General features: G+C 35.8%; 3 protein-coding genes across 7 annotated transcripts in view; 2 read left to right on the forward strand and 1 right to left on the reverse strand.

Moving 5' to 3' along the window:
• stai (stathmin) overlaps positions 1-18,284 on the forward strand; it is an 89,958-nt gene that overhangs the window by 49,172 nt on the left and 22,502 nt on the right. For 2 of the 5 annotated variants that reach the window (XM_089258117.1, XM_089258113.1), the window contains exon 2: positions 558-641. The exons of 2 other annotated variants lie outside the window; for them this stretch is intronic. In XM_089258117.1, the coding sequence (XP_089114243.1) occupies positions 558-641 (84 nt within the window). Of the gene's footprint in view, positions 1-554; positions 642-18,284 lie in introns of all 5 variants that reach the window. One more of the 5 variants, XM_089258112.1, reaches the window with a different exon arrangement.
• Positions 4,543-8,334, reverse strand: LOC115564374 (uncharacterized). The gene is made up of 13 exons (XM_030388612.2): positions 8,114-8,334; positions 7,775-8,059; positions 7,427-7,718; positions 7,233-7,368; positions 7,090-7,174; positions 6,632-6,943; positions 6,278-6,460; positions 6,079-6,217; positions 5,891-6,032; positions 5,750-5,825; positions 5,396-5,692; positions 5,153-5,332; positions 4,543-5,090 (listed from the first exon to the last, which is right to left on the reverse strand). The coding sequence occupies exons 1-13, from the start codon at positions 8,240-8,242 to the stop codon at positions 4,836-4,838; spliced, it is 2,511 nt and encodes an 836-aa protein (XP_030244472.2). The 5' UTR covers positions 8,243-8,334; the 3' UTR covers positions 4,543-4,835.
• On the forward strand, positions 10,642-12,908 carry LOC149091657 (uncharacterized). The gene has a single exon (XM_089256988.1). The coding sequence runs from the start codon at positions 11,241-11,243 to the stop codon at positions 12,906-12,908; it is 1,668 nt and encodes a 555-aa protein (XP_089113114.1). The 5' UTR covers positions 10,642-11,240.

The raw sequence follows: 18,284 nt of genomic DNA on the forward strand, positions 1-18,284 counted from the left end.
AAATATTTATTTATGAAACAAAATTCTTATTTATTATAGATTTTAACTCAAATCTCTTTGTCTTTACTCTAAATTTTTAATTTAAAATTTATTATATATTAAAAAAAATCGTTTGCCTTTCAACCCTATAGAGGGTATATCGTATGGTCGACCTCATACTCACGCACACTTACATTAAGATATTCAGTTTAAAGTTTTGTTTGTTGACTTTGGCTAAAATAAATTAATTGAAATTTGCATAAAACTGGCTTTTATTACATTTGCCTAAAAGCAAATATTTGTTTAGAACTTTCCATGCCTTCAGTCGATTATTAACATTTAACATTTATCTTTTGTGTGCTTCAAACTAATAAAAACATTTCTGTTAAATCAAACAGACATTGTGTATACTCTAGAATTGAAATTGTTGCTACGTCGAATTGTTACCAAAAAAAAGAAGGTTTTTGTTCACATCGAGTTTGTTGAACTCTCTTTTGCTAACCTGTTGCAACAACCACTCTCTTTTACAACTCTATTTTGGATTGCTAACCAACACTGGCGTAACACATTTAAAGTAGTTTCAAGAAGATCGGCGCCCATGAAGAAAAATAATAAAATACGCTCAAAGCAGCCGCGACTCAACAAGAAAGTCAAATTTATAAGTAAGTACAAAATGCAAATATTTATGGAAAATAAATGAAAAGAAATGAAATGAATAAACATGCAATATAAAAAATAACCAAGGATTTATATAAAACTTAAATAAATTGTAAATAAAAAATATAAAACAAAAATTATAGAGATGAATAAAAAATATAAAAAATATTTGAAATCTAAAAAGATATAAACAAATTTTAATGTTACTTAAAAAAATAGAAAAATTATAAAAAAGTATGTATATTTAAAAATATCATAAATTAAAACAAATAATTATAAATTATAAAATTATTAAGCAATGAAAAATTAATATTTTTTAAATTATTATTTTTTTAATGTAAATCGATAAAATTTATGAAAAATAAATAAATATCATATCATATATGTTTATATCATAACTATGTTTATTTAATATATATGAAATCTAGTATAAATTAAAAAAATTAAAAAATTAAATTAAATTCATATTTAGTACATTTTGAAACGAAATAAGTTAAAATATTAGAAAAATAATTAATAAAATAAATAAATGAAAAAAAAAACATATCAGAAAATAACAGAACTTTACAAATATACTTTTGTCTGAACATTTCACATTTGCGTCAGCTTAATTAATACATAAAGTAAAAATAAGTTTGACCTTTGTCAATCTGCTATGGGGCAACCTTATCTAGCACCCAAGTACACTTGTTATAGCCTACTTTTATCGCCCACGCACACTTTATGAGCTGTGCCAACCCCTAATTGCATAATGTGCCAACTTTTACTGGAATAGATCAAATATATAGGATATAGACAGTTACTAACTGGTACTAGATTGATGTGCAATATGTAAACTTTTCGTTTGATAGACAGCTATAAAAGCAACAACAAAAAACTAGACTTGTATTCTAATATAATATTATAAATAAACTCTATTAAAGACAAAGACAGCGGAAAAAAAACAACATGCTGGCAACACGGTCGTCAAATTCTACCCTTACTGCTGACAAAGTTGTCTGCAAAACAGCGAGTAAGCCAGTTTGGGTAGACGCTGTTAGCCAAGTGAGTCATGGCTCAAAGCCTCCTCAGCTCCACCTGTTTCAGCCCGAGCGCTGCCTCTGGCTTTTGCTTTGGCTTTTTGTTGCCTTTTGTTTGGTAATAAAATGTCAAAATCGTCTGGCCGGCGCCAAGCTAAATGAAGTAGATTTTGTTGGACAAACCAGACCCGAACCCAGCACAGCCCGATCCACCCCACCTGGCTGACAAACTGGCCCCAGTGGGAGCGTTACACGGGGCGTATACGTGTGTGCACACTAAACAACATGGTTGCGTATTAATATAATTTGTTATGGCTGCTCCAACATTTTAAATACTTTGCGCAGATTTTCGTGGTCGTGTTTTAATAAGCTTTATCTGCGGCCCATGAAATTAACAGGTAGCCAGCTACCTGTGGGCCAGTGTTGAGCAATGGCGACAAAGTTTCGCTTTTTATAGATGCTCTGCAGAGAATGCATGTATAAGGGCTAAACAAAATATAGGTATGCACAATATTTTATTTTTTATTAATATTAAAAAACAAATAAAAATACAATTTTATAAAGTAAATATATACAAATAATTTTATTCATATTCAATTATAATAAATAGAATTTAATACTTATAAAATTTTTAATTTTTACATTGACAAATCATAAATAAATAAATAAATAAATAAATTTCATAAATAAATAAATGCTCAAAATAAATTTTGATTAAAGAAAATGTTCAACATTAATCAAAAATAGAAGATAAAAAAATAATAATAATGATATTTAATAAATGAAATTGAATAAAAACAAAAAAAAATTATTTAGTTCTTTAAAAACAAAACTATAATGTATACAATATTAAAGTTTTTTTTAATTTTTTAAATGAAAATAATTAAAAATCTTATAATCCATAATATACATTTTTTAAGCCAAAAAGTCTTTTTACAAACTTTATTTTTAAGTTTACTTTTTTTTTTCATTTTAAGAATTTTTTACGGTTAAGGTATTCCATAGTCGAGCTGTTGCTATGATTCACTTTTGTTATTGCAGTTGCTGTTCTGCGGTCAGGTGTAATTAAGACTTCACTTAAAATATATGTGTTTTTGTGGTATTTGTGGACTGTTGATAAATACATATTTATATATCTCCAATTTACTGGCTAGACGATGAACTGAATAGCCAACGGATAAAAAGGGCGTGCTATTCGATATCTGATATATTTCATAATATTATATATATTTTTAATGTTTTGCTCAATCAATCTCCGATTTCAACTTGACATGCGACCTATTTGATACTAATTTGTGAAAGAGTTTATGAACTTTTTGTGAAAGTGTCAGATTTTCGCATTCATTTTCATTATGGCTATCTGCCAATTTTCGCGCTTTGTGTCAGCTTTTCTACATTTATCTAGCATTCTCTCTCACTCTCTCCCTCTCTTTCTGTCCTGTCTGTGTCTCTCAGTTTATCTTAGCTTGCTTTTTTGGACACATTGAGTTCATTAATTTTGCTATATACCGCCAGCCCTCTTCCTCTCCCGCTCTCTCTGGCAATCTCAGCTAATAGCATTTCAGCTTTGCCACGCATTTTTGGCACAGCGAAAAGAAAGTCATTTAAGTGCGAAAAAGCATTTGCGAAAAACTTGAGTTGGAGCTGACGTTGACTGGGGCCCGGTCAAGGGTTTTGTGTAAAAGGCAAAACTGATTTAGCTTAACTTAGTTTTCCTTGAGAAGCTCAAGAATTAGTGCATTCGGTACGAATTTGTGCGAATTTGCACTCGCTACTTGAATTTGCATTAGGGGCAAAATTTGTGGAAAATAAGGAAAAGCTATAGAAAAGTTGATGAAAGCATTGAGTGTTTGTAGAGAAAGACTTGAATTAACTAAGAAGTGAATATTGTGTAGAAAAGTTTTCGCTTATTAAGCGAAAGAAATGTAAAGCAGGGAATGCTCGACTAAGATATACTCTGACTCTTCAGCAAAGCTGCTACTCATTCCACATTGAAAGTTAGTGCTCATTGTATATCTTTGTCTACAGTTAGTAGAAAATATTTGATCATAAAATTAAGTTTTAATTGCCTTTTTAATTAAGAATCAAAAACAGTTTCCTTTCACTTAAATATTCCTTAAGATATTTACACTTTATTATCGTGTAACCCCGAAAGGAAATCCAATTTGTTTATATTAAAATGAAAGCCACGGGATTTTCGTACGATAATCCCCTGGAAATATGCCACGAAAAGCCAGGCACACCCCCAGCCAGCCAGCCCGCTAGCCCGCCAGCCATTCAGTCAGCCAGGCGGCATAAATATCTTAATTTTCACATTAAGAGCTCTCAGTTAAGCGCATAAAATTCATTGGATATTATATATGATTGCATTAAATATTAAATACATAATGCCAATTGCTAATTAACACAACAGCAGCGACTAAGCCTAGTCAATGCCATGTATTTTGTTTTTGTCTTTTGCTTTTTCGATTCGCATAATAATTAATTTGAGTAGATTTCAATTAATCTGGCCATGTGCATGAGCGAGGAAATTATTATTAAATATTTACAATAAAATGCAAACTAATTAAATCTCAATTAGGTTGGCGCTCTGCTCTCATAATTAGGTGCCCGAAAGAAAAAAACAAAATTATAATAATACTAATAAGCATAATAAAATTAGCAGCCAAATTAATTGATATACAATATTTCTGAGGAAGTATTCAAGTAGGAGCGAACACTGTGGAGGCAGACGAATACAAATGCGATAAACATGTAAAATGGCAAAAACACTTCAATAAACAGCACTCGAATTGCAATTAAATATTAATAATGAATGCCAATCGAAGCACGCAACGCGATGCAAATATAAATACATATATTTGACATTTATTGCAAAGCATGTGTGTGTGTGTGTGTGAGAGTGCTGATTCAGTTACAATTCAATTATGCGTATGCGCATTTTTAATTAACACTGTTTATTTGCTTTAATTAAAAAGCCTTTTACTGATGTTATGCAATTGCAAAGCGTAAGGGAAAAATCTCTGGCTTCTTCTTGTCGCTCTCACTCTCCGTCTCTCACTTCTCACTTTCTGTTGAAGTTTCTTTTATCAGAGTTGGTTTATTCAAGTGATATATGTATATATAATATTTATCGTAGTACTCTGATTGAAATATCAGCAGCATGGAATATTGTTGAGTTTAATTTGTTTCACTGAGGGCCGCTTCTCGGGATCCTGATGCCAACAATGTAGCAATCAGAGTCCGCAGTTCCTCGCTATTCGGTATCAAATCACCTAAGGGTGGCCGTTTACCATTCGAGGTTTGATATATAATTGCACATGCAGTTTGATTCTCCATGTGATGAAATGGCTTCCTGCGCGCCATCACCTCCCAGAGCACTATCCCGAAGCTATAAATGTCGCACTTCTCCGTATACTTGTTGCCAGTGAGAACCTGTGTATGTGTATTAGAGTCTCATTAATCGATTTATGTGGAACATTTTGGACCAGCACTACCTCTGGGGCTATATAGGCGGCAGTGCCACGCTCACACGTCATCAGACTTTTCAGGTCCGTCACAGTGCCGAAATCTCCAATTTTCAATTTCTTATAATTTTTGGATAGTAGTAGATTATGACTTTTTAAGTCGCGATGAATCAACGGTTTTGGCTTCATGGAATGCAAGTGATTAATGCCCTATAAATGGAAGCAAAGGCTCAATAAAACCATGTAGACATGTTGTCATGAATAAGACTGTACCTGAGTTAACTGAATCATCCAGTCTATGGCCCTCGCCATGGTATACTCATTGCGCTCGTCTCCGTGCAAGTAGCTATAGAGGGATCCGCACTCTGCGTGGGATATGACTAAATATGCGGAGTCATTGTGATCGCATATGCCATATAGTTTTATAATATTCTTATGGTTAGTTCGGGCTAGCTGTTTGGCCTCATGTCGGAAATTGGTCTCTTTCATATTTTTGTATATTTTGACAGCGACAACATTCTGAAGCCATTTCGCTTTATAAACTATACCATAGCCGCCACTTCCGATAGCCTATAGAAGCAGAGAAGAATCATCAATAAAATTTTAGGGCAGCAGACAAAATGTCACCTCAATGAATTCAATATCCTCATAGTTGAGTTTCTCGTATGTTCCTATAATCTTATCACCGTTGTTGGTATCTGTGCTATATAAATAATAATATTATATGATTTGAATTGAAATCAAGAGTTAATCAAGCGCTGATCTCACCAGTGTCTATCAAGGTGTACAAACCAAATATGTGGATCTGGGCGTTTCAGTTCATCCTGATGCCAACAAAGCTCAATAAAATCTTCTAAGGACTCGAGTTCCAATTTTCTGATATCACTGAAAGTCGGACGCATGCCTGTAACTGTTTAAATGTTTAAAGAGTATCTGTGCGGTCTCAAATTTTATACCTTGAATGATTTTCAATAAATTTTGTGGAAGAACATCCATGACAGTGTAATAGGGTTTTTTTCGTGTGAGAACTTCCCACAAGATAATTCCAAGGCTATATGCGTCACTCTGGTAAGTAAATCTTTTTGTTCGAAGCACCTAAGAATTTGCAAATGTAAATATACATATTACATATATTTGAGAGATGATTGTACCAACCTCTGGTGCTATATAGGCTACTTCCGAAGTGGACTTCAACATAATTTCAGCGTCAAAAGGGCAACAATAATCACTAATTTTCAATTGGGTGAAATTGTTAAACAAAATCATATTTTGAGGCGTTAAAATATAATTCATGAATACATAATTTGATTGCCTTAGTATGTTGAGAAAATAAGCACCCTATAAGAGAATATGGAAGCAAGAAAAATATTAAATAGATAGTTATATTGCTTTATCTATCTAAATTTGGAATATCAGTCAATAATGTTCTATTTCTTCAATACTTTTCCGATACATACGATATATCGATAAATGATTTCAATAGCCATACAAGCTTGGATATAAACATACCTCGGCAGCATCCGTAATCCAATTAATGGCACGAGTGACAGAATATTTCCTTTGTTCCTCACCATGTAAATAATCGAGCAACGATCTACGATCTGAGTAATCTGATATTAAATAGATAGACTCGTTTCCTATTGAGACCCCATAAATATTTACTAAATATTTATTATTTAGCTCAATATTCCTTCTGATTTCCTGTACAAAAGACTGATGTTGAAGCCATTGCTCGGCGATGTCCTTGAATTTGCGGACGGTTATCTCCTTACCAAACCACATGGCCTTGTGGGGAATACCAATGGCATCGTCCCTGATTTTCTGTGAATAAAAAATCATGAATATTTAACTTATTAAAAAAATTTGGTGTAGAGAATTTAAGACTTTGAACCTTATATCATAGCAGAAATTTGCCTTTTATATAGGCGCATCTGTCAGTAAATCTCAATGTAGGCCTTTAATATTACCTTGCAGATCTTGATATCCTCAAAGTCTACGATCGCTCCGATATTGGCCTTCAGCAGTTGATCAAGGTCCGTATCCTCTTGAGTGCTGCAATCATATAGTTGTTTTATCGATCATATGTTTAAATTTCTTATATGCCGCTCACAGGATGTGGTTCAGCGTATGTATGACCTCTTGGATAAAGGGTCTCTTGTATGGATTTGAGTCCCAACAGTTTTGAATTAATCTCTTTAATTCGTCGGTGATTGATATTTTTATATTGGTAATTGACGGTCGTTCTCCTTAGTAAATAAAGATAACAGTAATGTGATATACATATGGCATTATCAATTAAAATACCTCTCAACACCGCCTCAAATATTTCATCCGTTGTATAATCAGTGTGATAAAAGGGCTTTTTACGCGTTAATAATTCCCAAATGGTGATTCCCATAGTGCATATATCAGTGCTCCCTGTATAATCAATTCTTTGACTTCTTCTATTAGTTGCCATCGGCGAATATTCTTTATATTTACTGGGTAGTACAAGGATCTTTAAATGGCGATAGTTATTCGTTAGCATAAGAAAATCAGTCGTCAAATTATAATTGATCGATATGGGATGAATCCACAGATGGAGGTACCTAAAACCCTAAAAAACGTGAATTGAGAAATGTGTCAGATGAGCAAATGCAACTGTTAATATACCTTTGCTGCCTGATGCATCCAATCGAGGGCATTACGTAATGAATATTCCCTTTGCTCGTCGCCATGCAGCAGTTGCTGCAGTGATCCACAGTCTGCATATTCCAGTTGCAGGTGATCAGGGTCAATTTTAGCATATTGGATAACATTCTTATGATTGAGACTAAGCAACAATTCTGTGTCACTTATGTTAATATCAAACGCGTTATGTACAAGAGCGACCGTATTAAGGGGCTTCACACTCCATTTGCATCTAACGGCCGTTCCAAAGGCTCCGTAATCTACAACCTGTAAGATATCTTGCTCAATCCGAACTGTACTTGATGATCAACTGAAACGCACCTCTTCGAATGAGCTCTCTTGAAATATGTTTGCCATTTCGGCTATCTGATTTCCTTTGGCGTGAGTAATCAGATAATCAACAGCATATAGAAATAATACAAGAGAAGCAAAGAGTCGACTTTTCGACATGACAGACTGCTGAGCACTGAAGCTATTGCCGATTTCCTAGAATTATACCCAGGTAGCACAATCTTATCAATCTATTGCATAAATGAATAGCAGTGCAAACTAATAAGAACAGTGAAGTTTGAATTGGAATTAGAAACTTATGAATTTCCGACGAAAAGTATATGGCAATAAATATTTATGCTATTCATACGTATACTTTAAAGTTTCGAGAGAATGCATTTCTTTTTAAAAATAATAAAAATATAAAAAAATACATATTACTTAATATTTATTATAAATTAAAAAAAAAATTATTTTATTACTGTAAATAGTAAAATAAAATATTTATAATCAATACAAGCATTTTATTTTATTTATTTTTTTTAAAGAAATGTGCTATACCCCAAAAATATATTATTTATATAATTTCCTATGAATATTCTATTTTTGATTCATAGTAAAAAATTAATATGTTAATATTCTGTATACATTCAATTTATTTATTATTAATTTTGGCGCACAGTCAAATAGCAATTATAGGGTATTTTGCTAGTTGAGTCCATCAGAGCACAACTCGAATCAGAATTTTAATTACATAACGGAAGCAAGTCAATTAACGGTGCAAAGTTGGGCGAACCCAAAAGTGTTTGAGCAAACACAAACAAAATGGCCGACACTTTAAAAGCTTTTTTCAGCGAATGTCGAACAGAGACAGAGAATGGGAGAGAAAGAGAGAGCACAAAGGCCATCAGCGAAGTATAAGCGGATATTGTGAATTATTGTTTACGATGACAAATCACCAAAGGGAGTTTATCGCACAAAGTGCAAAAAGAGGGCGTGGCAAGTGCAGTCTATAGAAGCATGACTACAGCCAAAGCCCAAAAGGCATTAATCTTTGATGCAGCCGTTCGCAGTGCCAAGAGTGCCAGCGCCAACAATTCATGAGGGTCTACAAATTGTACTGATGTCCAATAAAGAAGCTGAGCAATGATTCCCTATGTGGCTTAAGATGAAATATGAGCACAAAGTGTAAGAGAAATTTATGTTGAAGTGCCAAAGCAATTGCAATTGCTCGGGCCAATTGGAATAGTTGAAAAAGAGTAAGAGAATAGATGGTTTGATGTGTTGCATTAATAGGTTTTCTATAAGAGAGTTAGTAATATTGTTGATATATATGTATAAAAGTCAAGTATATAGTATGCAATAGGATTTGCCATTAAATTTGGAATACCCTTAGGGTTATTGGAAGTATGGTAGGAATATTCTAAAGTAAACACAAGTTTAGTCTTAGCCTAGTTGAAATCTTATTAATTTTTATACATATATACTATTTGCATATTAGTATATTTAAATATTTATTTTGTTTATATTTTGCTGGTTCAATCCTTTGTTTTGTCAATTTAAACACAATTTTAGTTGTTTTTCTTGAGCTTAGGATTTTTCTCTCTATACCAAACGCATCAATTATGCATGCAAACTGTAGGGCCTGCTTGAATTTTACTTGCAACAGAACGATTTAAGAACAGAAACAGAAAAGGAAATGCATATACACTTAAACACAAAGAGAGAGAGAGAGAGAGAGAGAGAGAGAGAGTGAAACTGATAGCTGCTGACTAGTTTTTGGCTAAAATGCTTGCCATGTTCACACATCGCATAGCCAGCGGGGCGAAGAGTTATGCCATGTTTGCTAGCCAAACAAGACCACATAGTTGCAGGCAGGTAAACCTCATACGGCCATCGGAGTCCACCCCAAGCACCCAGACCGTTAACTGCCTTTGGCTGTCATCATTTGCATAGTAAATATGTTTCTCTGGCCAAAGCAAATGGCATACAAATACGAACATCTATATACATATATGTATATATATATATATATTTATGTGGATATTCAATTGTACTTCGTTTAGTTATTATGTGAAAATTTGCCAACACTACATGGAATTGTATTAATAATTCGTATTATTTATGCAAATGGCAAAAACAGCCACGTAATCACATATGCAACCGACTGGGCCATAGGGAAAAGCTCATCCATAATCGAGTTGTCTAGATGGTTGTTTGCTTCGATTCAAGCCAAATTGTTGCCAACATTCAATGTGAGGGGCAAAACTATGTTTATCTAGTTTGGGCCTAACGTGATTTGCGTCTAATTCGATTGCAATTTGGGCAGACAAGGTCTAATCGAATTGTTTAAGTATGGAAAAAAGTGGTATATATGTATATGGTATATATATTTTGATATATTAAATTTGGTACTTTATCAAGTAATCTTGAAGTTATATTAAAGACAAGAGCAAATGATCTATACGAGTATGCCCCAAATAGTAAATAAAATATAATTGTTCAGGCATGAACATATGAATATACGATGATCGTATACATGCCTCCGACGCACTCAGCGACTAGCAGGTAGTGCGCTGTGATAGCGATAAGGGCCACATGTACGGACTGCATAAATATACAAATGAAGACCAACCCTTGCAACCCCAGAGTCAGATTACGAAGGAGACGCGCGCTGAGCCTTACAAACTCAGCGATAGGATAAGAATAGCTAATAGACCAACGCGGAGTCTTACACACTCAGCGATAAGATAAGAATATGTAATAGCCCAATGCTGAGCCTTACACACTCAGCAATAGATACATTAGATTTAAGGGTTGAAATTATACATGAGTCTGGGTATATAAACCCAGGCTCAGAATAATAAAGATCAATACGAAACTAAACACCATCATAGTAAAGTGTATTCGTTCATGGTCCTTCGAGCCGGATGAAGTATTTTTAATACTTCAATGCAGTCCACAAGGAAAAGTGTTTGTGTTTAGTACAAAGTGAAGTGCTAAATAATAGTAGATTTGTGCATTGGCTTACCAACCCAAGCTGTGAGTCGAGGCACAGCAAGATCAACCTAGTGATCAAAACAAAAAAACCTCCAACGGGAAAAGCCAATGGATCTACAATAAACACACAACTGTGTCGTCAACCATCAATATTTAACAAGAAATATTTGATGGCATAATGGCAGAATTCAGGACCAAAGTTGCCGATCACGCCATAGACACAGGCCAACTTCATAGCTGGGCAACGATACCGGAAACATCAACGCAAGAGATGTTTTTATTCGGTTGGTCGAGCCCAATGGTGAAGTTGCTTAACCTTTTGGGCATAAGAGTTCAAAGAGTATGGCTGCACATTGAAGAAGTGCAGGCCAACATTGAGCTCAGCAACCAGGAGGATGCTCTAGACAGCAAAGAAACGCTAGAGTTCCTCTGGAATAAAGTCCAGTCAACGCTTACCGATTTGGAGGATAAATATGATAAGCGTGTCCATGAAATCGATGGCATAGACGCACTGGAAGTCAAAGTGTACACAGTGTCTAAAAAGCTGGAAAGAAAAATAAGTGCACTGCAAAACATAAAAGAAGACACTCCAAAGCGACAGAGACCAACACTTCCTTACTTTAATGGAAGTCCTAAGGCGTGGCCGACGTTCTTCGAGCAGTTCACCAAAATAATCCACAACAGAAAGGATATCAGCGACAAAACGAAACTGCTATACTTGCAAATGTATGTCAAAGGAGAAGATGCACAAATGATAAGCAATTTCGCAATGGGAAAAGGTAACTACAAGTTAGCGTGGGACTGTTTATGCAGACGCTACAAACGTTATTTGCCAGTGGACAAGGAACTGCTGAAGAATGATGATGAAGGCAGTATCCGAAATTACGTGAGCACCTCCGATAACAGTGACGAGGTCACCGCTGATGAGATGCTAGCAGCTCAGGCAGCTTTGGATGCAATTGTGTTCAAAAAGTGGGATTTCAACCCGCCGGCAAGCCCCCACATGGGAAGATATATAACTGAATCTACAGAACAAGAAAATAAACTTCAAGTAGTAACAACAAAAACAAAGCAGGGTGAAGACAAGAGATCAATAAAGAAGATCTGGGCTCCACCAACTCCGACATTGGATTCGGAGGGCATAGAAGATGAGGACAAGAATGGAATTTCTGCCACAACTTCGACATCGACGTTGAGTATCGCTGAAGATACAACAACAGATATCCAATTGGAAGTTCGACCAATGGATGATATTTCCACAGTTGGCAGCACGACGGAAGAGCAAACTTCTGCGGAGACTGCAACAGCGGCTGGATGTGCAGCTGAAGAGAACAGCGACAATACCGACTCAAACTCTCCAGTGATGACCACAGCAGCGCTACCAACTATGGAGATTAAAACTGCAAGTACAATTACATCGGAAAGGGATTCAATTGGAAGTAGCAGCAACATTTTAAAGGAAACAACCATAATTACTACAAGCGAATCAATATCTGTTCTAAAGCATCAGGATCAAACGAAGGATATCTACCATTTGGAGGCTTTGGCTTCGGCAACAATGAAACGATTGACAACTTCCTCAACAGATGCACTCAGATATACTAATGTAACAAATGATGATACCCAAAAGCCGCGGAAGTTCTTCAAAGAGGCTCGACTTCACTTGGCATGGGAGCCGCCACCTAAGCAAAAGTCCAAGGTACTGGTGGCACACTCGGTTTATCTGGATGTCACACTCTCTGGGCCCCGCAGAATGTTCAGGCACGAACATAAGGATTGGATTGGTGATCATTTCGTCAAGAATATTAACAATTATCAAACTTGTATTTGTCCTGTATATTATTAAGATTTCCACAGACAGCAATTCCGGAAGTTACACACTTGGCCCCCCGCAGAATGTTCAGGCATGAACATATGAATATACGATGATCGTATACATGCCTCCGACGCACTCAGCGACTAGCAGGTAGTGCGCTGTGATAGCGATAAGGGCCACATGTACGGACTGCATAAATATACAAATGAAGACCAACCCTTGCAACCCCAGAGTCAGATTACGAAGGAGACGCGCGCTGAGCCTTACAAACTCAGCGATAGGATAAGAATAGCTAATAGACCAACGCGGAGTCTTACACACTCAGCGATAAGATAAGAATATGTAATAGCCCAATGCTGAGCCTTACACACTCAGCAATAGATACATTAGATTTAAGGGTTGAAATTATACATGAGTCTGGGTATATAAACCCAGGCTCAGAATAATAAAGATCAATACGAAACTAAACACCATCATAGTAAAGTGTATTCGTTCAATAATAGATAATATATATTACATATAGAGCATAAATATATGTATAATATTCTGTATAATATTCATAATTAATTTCCTTTTTTTTCAAATTTTATATACTCGATATTTAGCTGCTTTTATTGAGAACGCATAAATTTAATTAATTTCAATTTTTTGTTCTTATTGAACAAGTTCTGAAAATTGTTTTCAGTGCAAACAATGCGAGTAAATTATGCAAACAGTGATTGTGAAATATGCACTGATGCATGGAGCCGATAAGCGAGAGAGTCAAACACAATTATTATATGTATAAAAATATTTAAAGAATTTATATATATAATAATTCAATTAAATTATGCACTCGCCCAACTAGCAAAAACAAGAATCGAAGTTCATTTAACAGATGAAAACTTTATTAAAAACATGGGGAGAGAGCAGTGGAGCAGCTGTTTGAAAGCTGTTGAAACAGATAGCAAAAATAACAAACAAAAATCCAATTGCTGGCCAAAAAGCACGCACACAAAAGCCAAAAGCCGTAGCAATGGAAACAGCAACTGCATTTTGGGTTTTCCACATTTTACCAGATGACCTCAAATAAAATGTTAAAAATAAGGAAAAGCCTGAATAAATTTGTTAGCCAGCTGCATATCACTTCTACACGTTCTGTGAAGTGATTTCCATACGAGTATATCTATTACACAATTTATTATTAGCATTATTTATTCATGAATGAGAACTTCAAAGAGAATTCTTTAGATATTATTTGCGCGTATTTTTCAATATTTGCAGCAGTTCAAGAAATTATTTATTGTGCTCTAGTTTTCAATAATTATTTTCAAATAGTCCAGAACTGTTATTTTATTATTTATTTATTTTAAATTTCCATAATTTTACAAAATATAAGAATATGTATTCCATACTTTAAACTAATTAAAGTATCAGCAAAATAACAGACATATATATAGAGAATTAAAAATCCAGTATACCCCTTTAATTCCTGAACGCACATAATTATTATGTAAAGGAGCCGGAAAGTGGTTGGGATTTTTTTTTTTTTTTTTGTTGGGGGCAATGCGGTCAACTGGTTATCTATGAATTTGGTGCAGCATTATATTTATGGTTAGAGTAGGATTAGTATAGTATGGCATAGAGAGTTGGCAAAGGAGGGAGATTGAGTATTGAGGCTGATGAGGAGAGAGAGGCGGATCGAGCATGCACAATGTGAAGCTGACAATTTTATTATTACCATGCATGATGTGGAGAGAGCATATCCTGCTGCTCTGATACTACTGCTGCTGCTGCTGTTATCCTGCTGCTGATTGCGCATTCAAGTGAGCTACCAAAAATGCCAAAAGGGGCTTTGATTGGCTTGGCTAGAAGCGGGAGCGGCAAGCAGAGGCGAGTGTTGGGGATTTTTTGTATCTGTGTAAGCCACAAAATTGCATTGTGGTCAAACAGGAGTCTAGGCCCCGGGCAAGCTCATGTTTTTGCATACGGCCAGGATTTTGAAAGGCTTATAGCAGCAGCAGCAACAGCAGGAACCAGCAGCAGCAGCTGGCGCAGGATGTGGTTTGCCGACACTCAAAGAGGGTTTAAAGCCAAAATATTTTCATTGAACGCATAATTTTCACACATTTGCCAAAGTGAAGTGTGTGTGTGTGTGTGGGTGAGTGTTTGTAGTGCTCTCCTTTCACACTCATTTCTCGCTCTGCCTGGCCAATATACATATCCATATCCTTTTATTTATGCCTACCTGTGCTGTTGTCCCTTTGCATTACTTTGATATAATTGTATAAAATATTTATGCATTCGCCTGTGCTCGATGGCTTTCTCGGAACACTGAGCTCTGTGCCTGACAGCCTAAAGAGAGATTTATTAGAATTTGGGCACTAGATTGCCCATAAAGCAGACTTTCTGAGCTGGAATGTAGTTGCTTGGAATCTCTACTGAGAGAACTTATAAGTGAAAATCAAGTTTTCTATATAACATATAGTTAGAGATGCATTTTCTAATCTTGTATAAATATGAATATCAAAATATGTTCTTGGTACTTTTAATGCTTGATCATCAATAAATACATAATCTCCTTCTCACTATTGCCTTTCCACTCAAATATTTGAGAACTAACTTACATAAAGGCGATTTTTGGGCATCTGAATATTGAGTATAATCAGCATATATTCCAAATCTTATCTCTAAAAAGATTTTCTTATACTCCACAAATACTTTTGGATTAAATTCAGCAATGTGATATAAAAATCTACAAAGGCTACAAATATCTTTCATCTCAAATCCCTCAAACTTCAGCTCCTTTAATTAATTTACCAAAATATCTCTGAGAACTGCACATAAATTACCTATATATAGCATATATGTATATGTATATACTCTTTTATATTTTCGCTTCTACGGAAATCCCTCACACACTTCAGTTAATCAATCACGTAGAGCAAATATTTCGGACAGCAGAGATTGGGTGGGCCGCTGAGTTCAATCAGGTTTCTCAATATGGTTAATTAGTTGTTGTCAGCAGCTCGTTAGGCGACACTGAGACTTGAGAGGCATTCACCTTAACCTTAAATGCGACGGCCAGCCGCAAATGTTCACGCACAGATGAGGCGACACATTGATGTGTGGTGGGGCGGGGGAGGGCATAGTTTTAATTACACACGATCCAACACGCCCACACACAGACGTACCCTCTCTCTCTCTACAGCGCTACAACGGTACCTGCATGTTGGCGGCTAATAAACCTAACAGCCTTTGGCCATAAAACAATCTTGACTCGAAGTGGACACGAAACACGAATGGCTGACATATCGAGGTATTGGCTAAATGAGGGGGACACAAGTGGACAAAATGGGGCAGGGCTGGGGCTGGGGCTTGATGGCTATGGAAACGCAGCAATTTGAACGCTCATAAAACTGAACGGCGGCAAATGGAAAACGGGGTGGCAATTGCCAAAGGCAAGCCAAACTTCATAGTTGTTCAACAACAGCAACAAAAACAAATACAAATCACATAGGTATACATATAGATGTATATATAACTTATATAGAAAAAGCCCCGTTCATTATTTACCACCGTTCGTAGCTGAAACTTAATTTGCGAAAAGAAAAATCGATAGATAGTATTTATTTCAGTGTAATTACAATTCAACTGGAATGTCATTTGTTATTTATAAGTCACGCTCTTCGTTTTATGGGAGTTTTGCAAGTGTTTCTAGTTGAATGCATAAAAGTTTCGGAAGTTTTTATGCAGCACAGAATGTGTTGAATTAGCGAGGGAGAAAGAATGAGAGATATACATATACATATATGAGTAGAACAAGAGAGCTACAGATATATAGAGATAGAGAGAAAGACAGATTAAGAGAGAGATTTATATATAGAAGGAGATAGATAGAGATATACACATCTAAATAAAAAGAGAGAGTGAGAGTAAGAGTAAGAGGGAGAAAGAGAGAAAAGATAGAGATAGAGTGAAAATTAGAAAGAAATAGAGTGAGACAGTGAGATAGAGAGGGACAGCGTGAGAAACAAAAAAGACAAATTAAAGAGAGAGCGAGAGCGAGAGAGTGAGAGAGAGAAGCTGTGTGAGAGGGAAAGAAAGAAAGATAGAGGTACGTACCTATTCTCTCGTTTTAGAGAGAGGTAAAGACATTCAGTGAAAAAAATCAAGATGGGAAAACTAGAAAAAACAAAGAAAGAAAAATATAAATATAGATATAGAAAGCGAGATCGTGATAGAACGAATGACAGAATTATAAAGATATGAAGTGAGAGATACAGAGATAGACATAGACAGACAACATACAGACTTGATAGAGCTGCTCTGAGTCAAATAGAGAGGTCTTCGGAATGGCTTTGACTGGGGTCTATGTAATCTGAAATAAAAAAGAAACAATGCCAGGCATACGCAGAGTATACATACACTAAAGACTCTGATGTGAAAATACGTTTAACTTCCTTAAAGTTCTTTGCTGCTAGGCAAGTTGCGGCATCTGCACAATTTATATGAGTCTTACTTTGCTATATCTTAGAGTTAGCCTCAAGATAAAACGTAATTAAAATGCGCGCAAGGATATTTAATCCTTGTCAGCAGGAAGTGGCCAGCTCTAAATGAAATAAAGTCTACACTCTTCCTGCTACTCTTTTTGGTAAGTGTGTGTGTGTGTGTGTGTGTTGGCCTGCTCAGACATAATTTAAGCCCGACTATGTTAAGCCGGCCGGATAGTTAATCAGACGGGCAACGAGCGACTGCCAGAGACACGTAACAACCGGCCACTCCCACTCGGGCGTCTCCTGCTCCTGCTGCTCCTGCTGCTAGTGTAAAATTATCTTGGCCATGTTGTTGCTGTGGCAGCAACAGCAACAGCAGCAGCAACTCGCACATGGCTAGTGAAATGTTGTTGAAATGTCAGTGACACTTTTAGCGTTTGTTATGGCAACGTCATGACGTTGCAAGCCCCGCCAGAAGTTGCAACATTAAAATTTGTTGCCCGGCTGCGATAAACAGGCAACAGCACAGACAAATGTTGAGCAGTCTAACAAAGTCTTCCTACTACTGTCTCCCTTTATCTACAGCTGTCTCTCTGTCTCTCCCTCTCTCTGTCTGTCTCTTTCTCTTGCTCTTGCTGGCATTTTAATGCATCCTCATCCGCATCCGTTAAACGCATTCGCATTTCAAATTGCTCTGAACAATGAAATTTTGTTGGCATTTGGTCGTTGCCTTTTGCTTGTTGCAAATTGCCAGTTGCCAGTTGCCAGTTGGTAGTTGTTAGTTGGTCGTCTCTGTGGCATTATGATGACAACATGTCCTTGAATGCAGCTTCTGTTGTCGCCTTCACTGTTTTCTCATCTAGATAAATGAAAGAATGTGTATGTATGTATGCATATTTATTTTTATATGTGCTGTTGCATAAAATGCAAT

This window comes from Drosophila navojoa, chromosome 3, assembly GCF_054131105.1.
Source record: "Drosophila navojoa isolate 15081-1374.11 chromosome 3, UAZ_NAV_1.0, whole genome shotgun sequence".
NCBI lineage: Eukaryota > Metazoa > Arthropoda > Insecta > Diptera > Drosophilidae > Drosophila > Drosophila navojoa.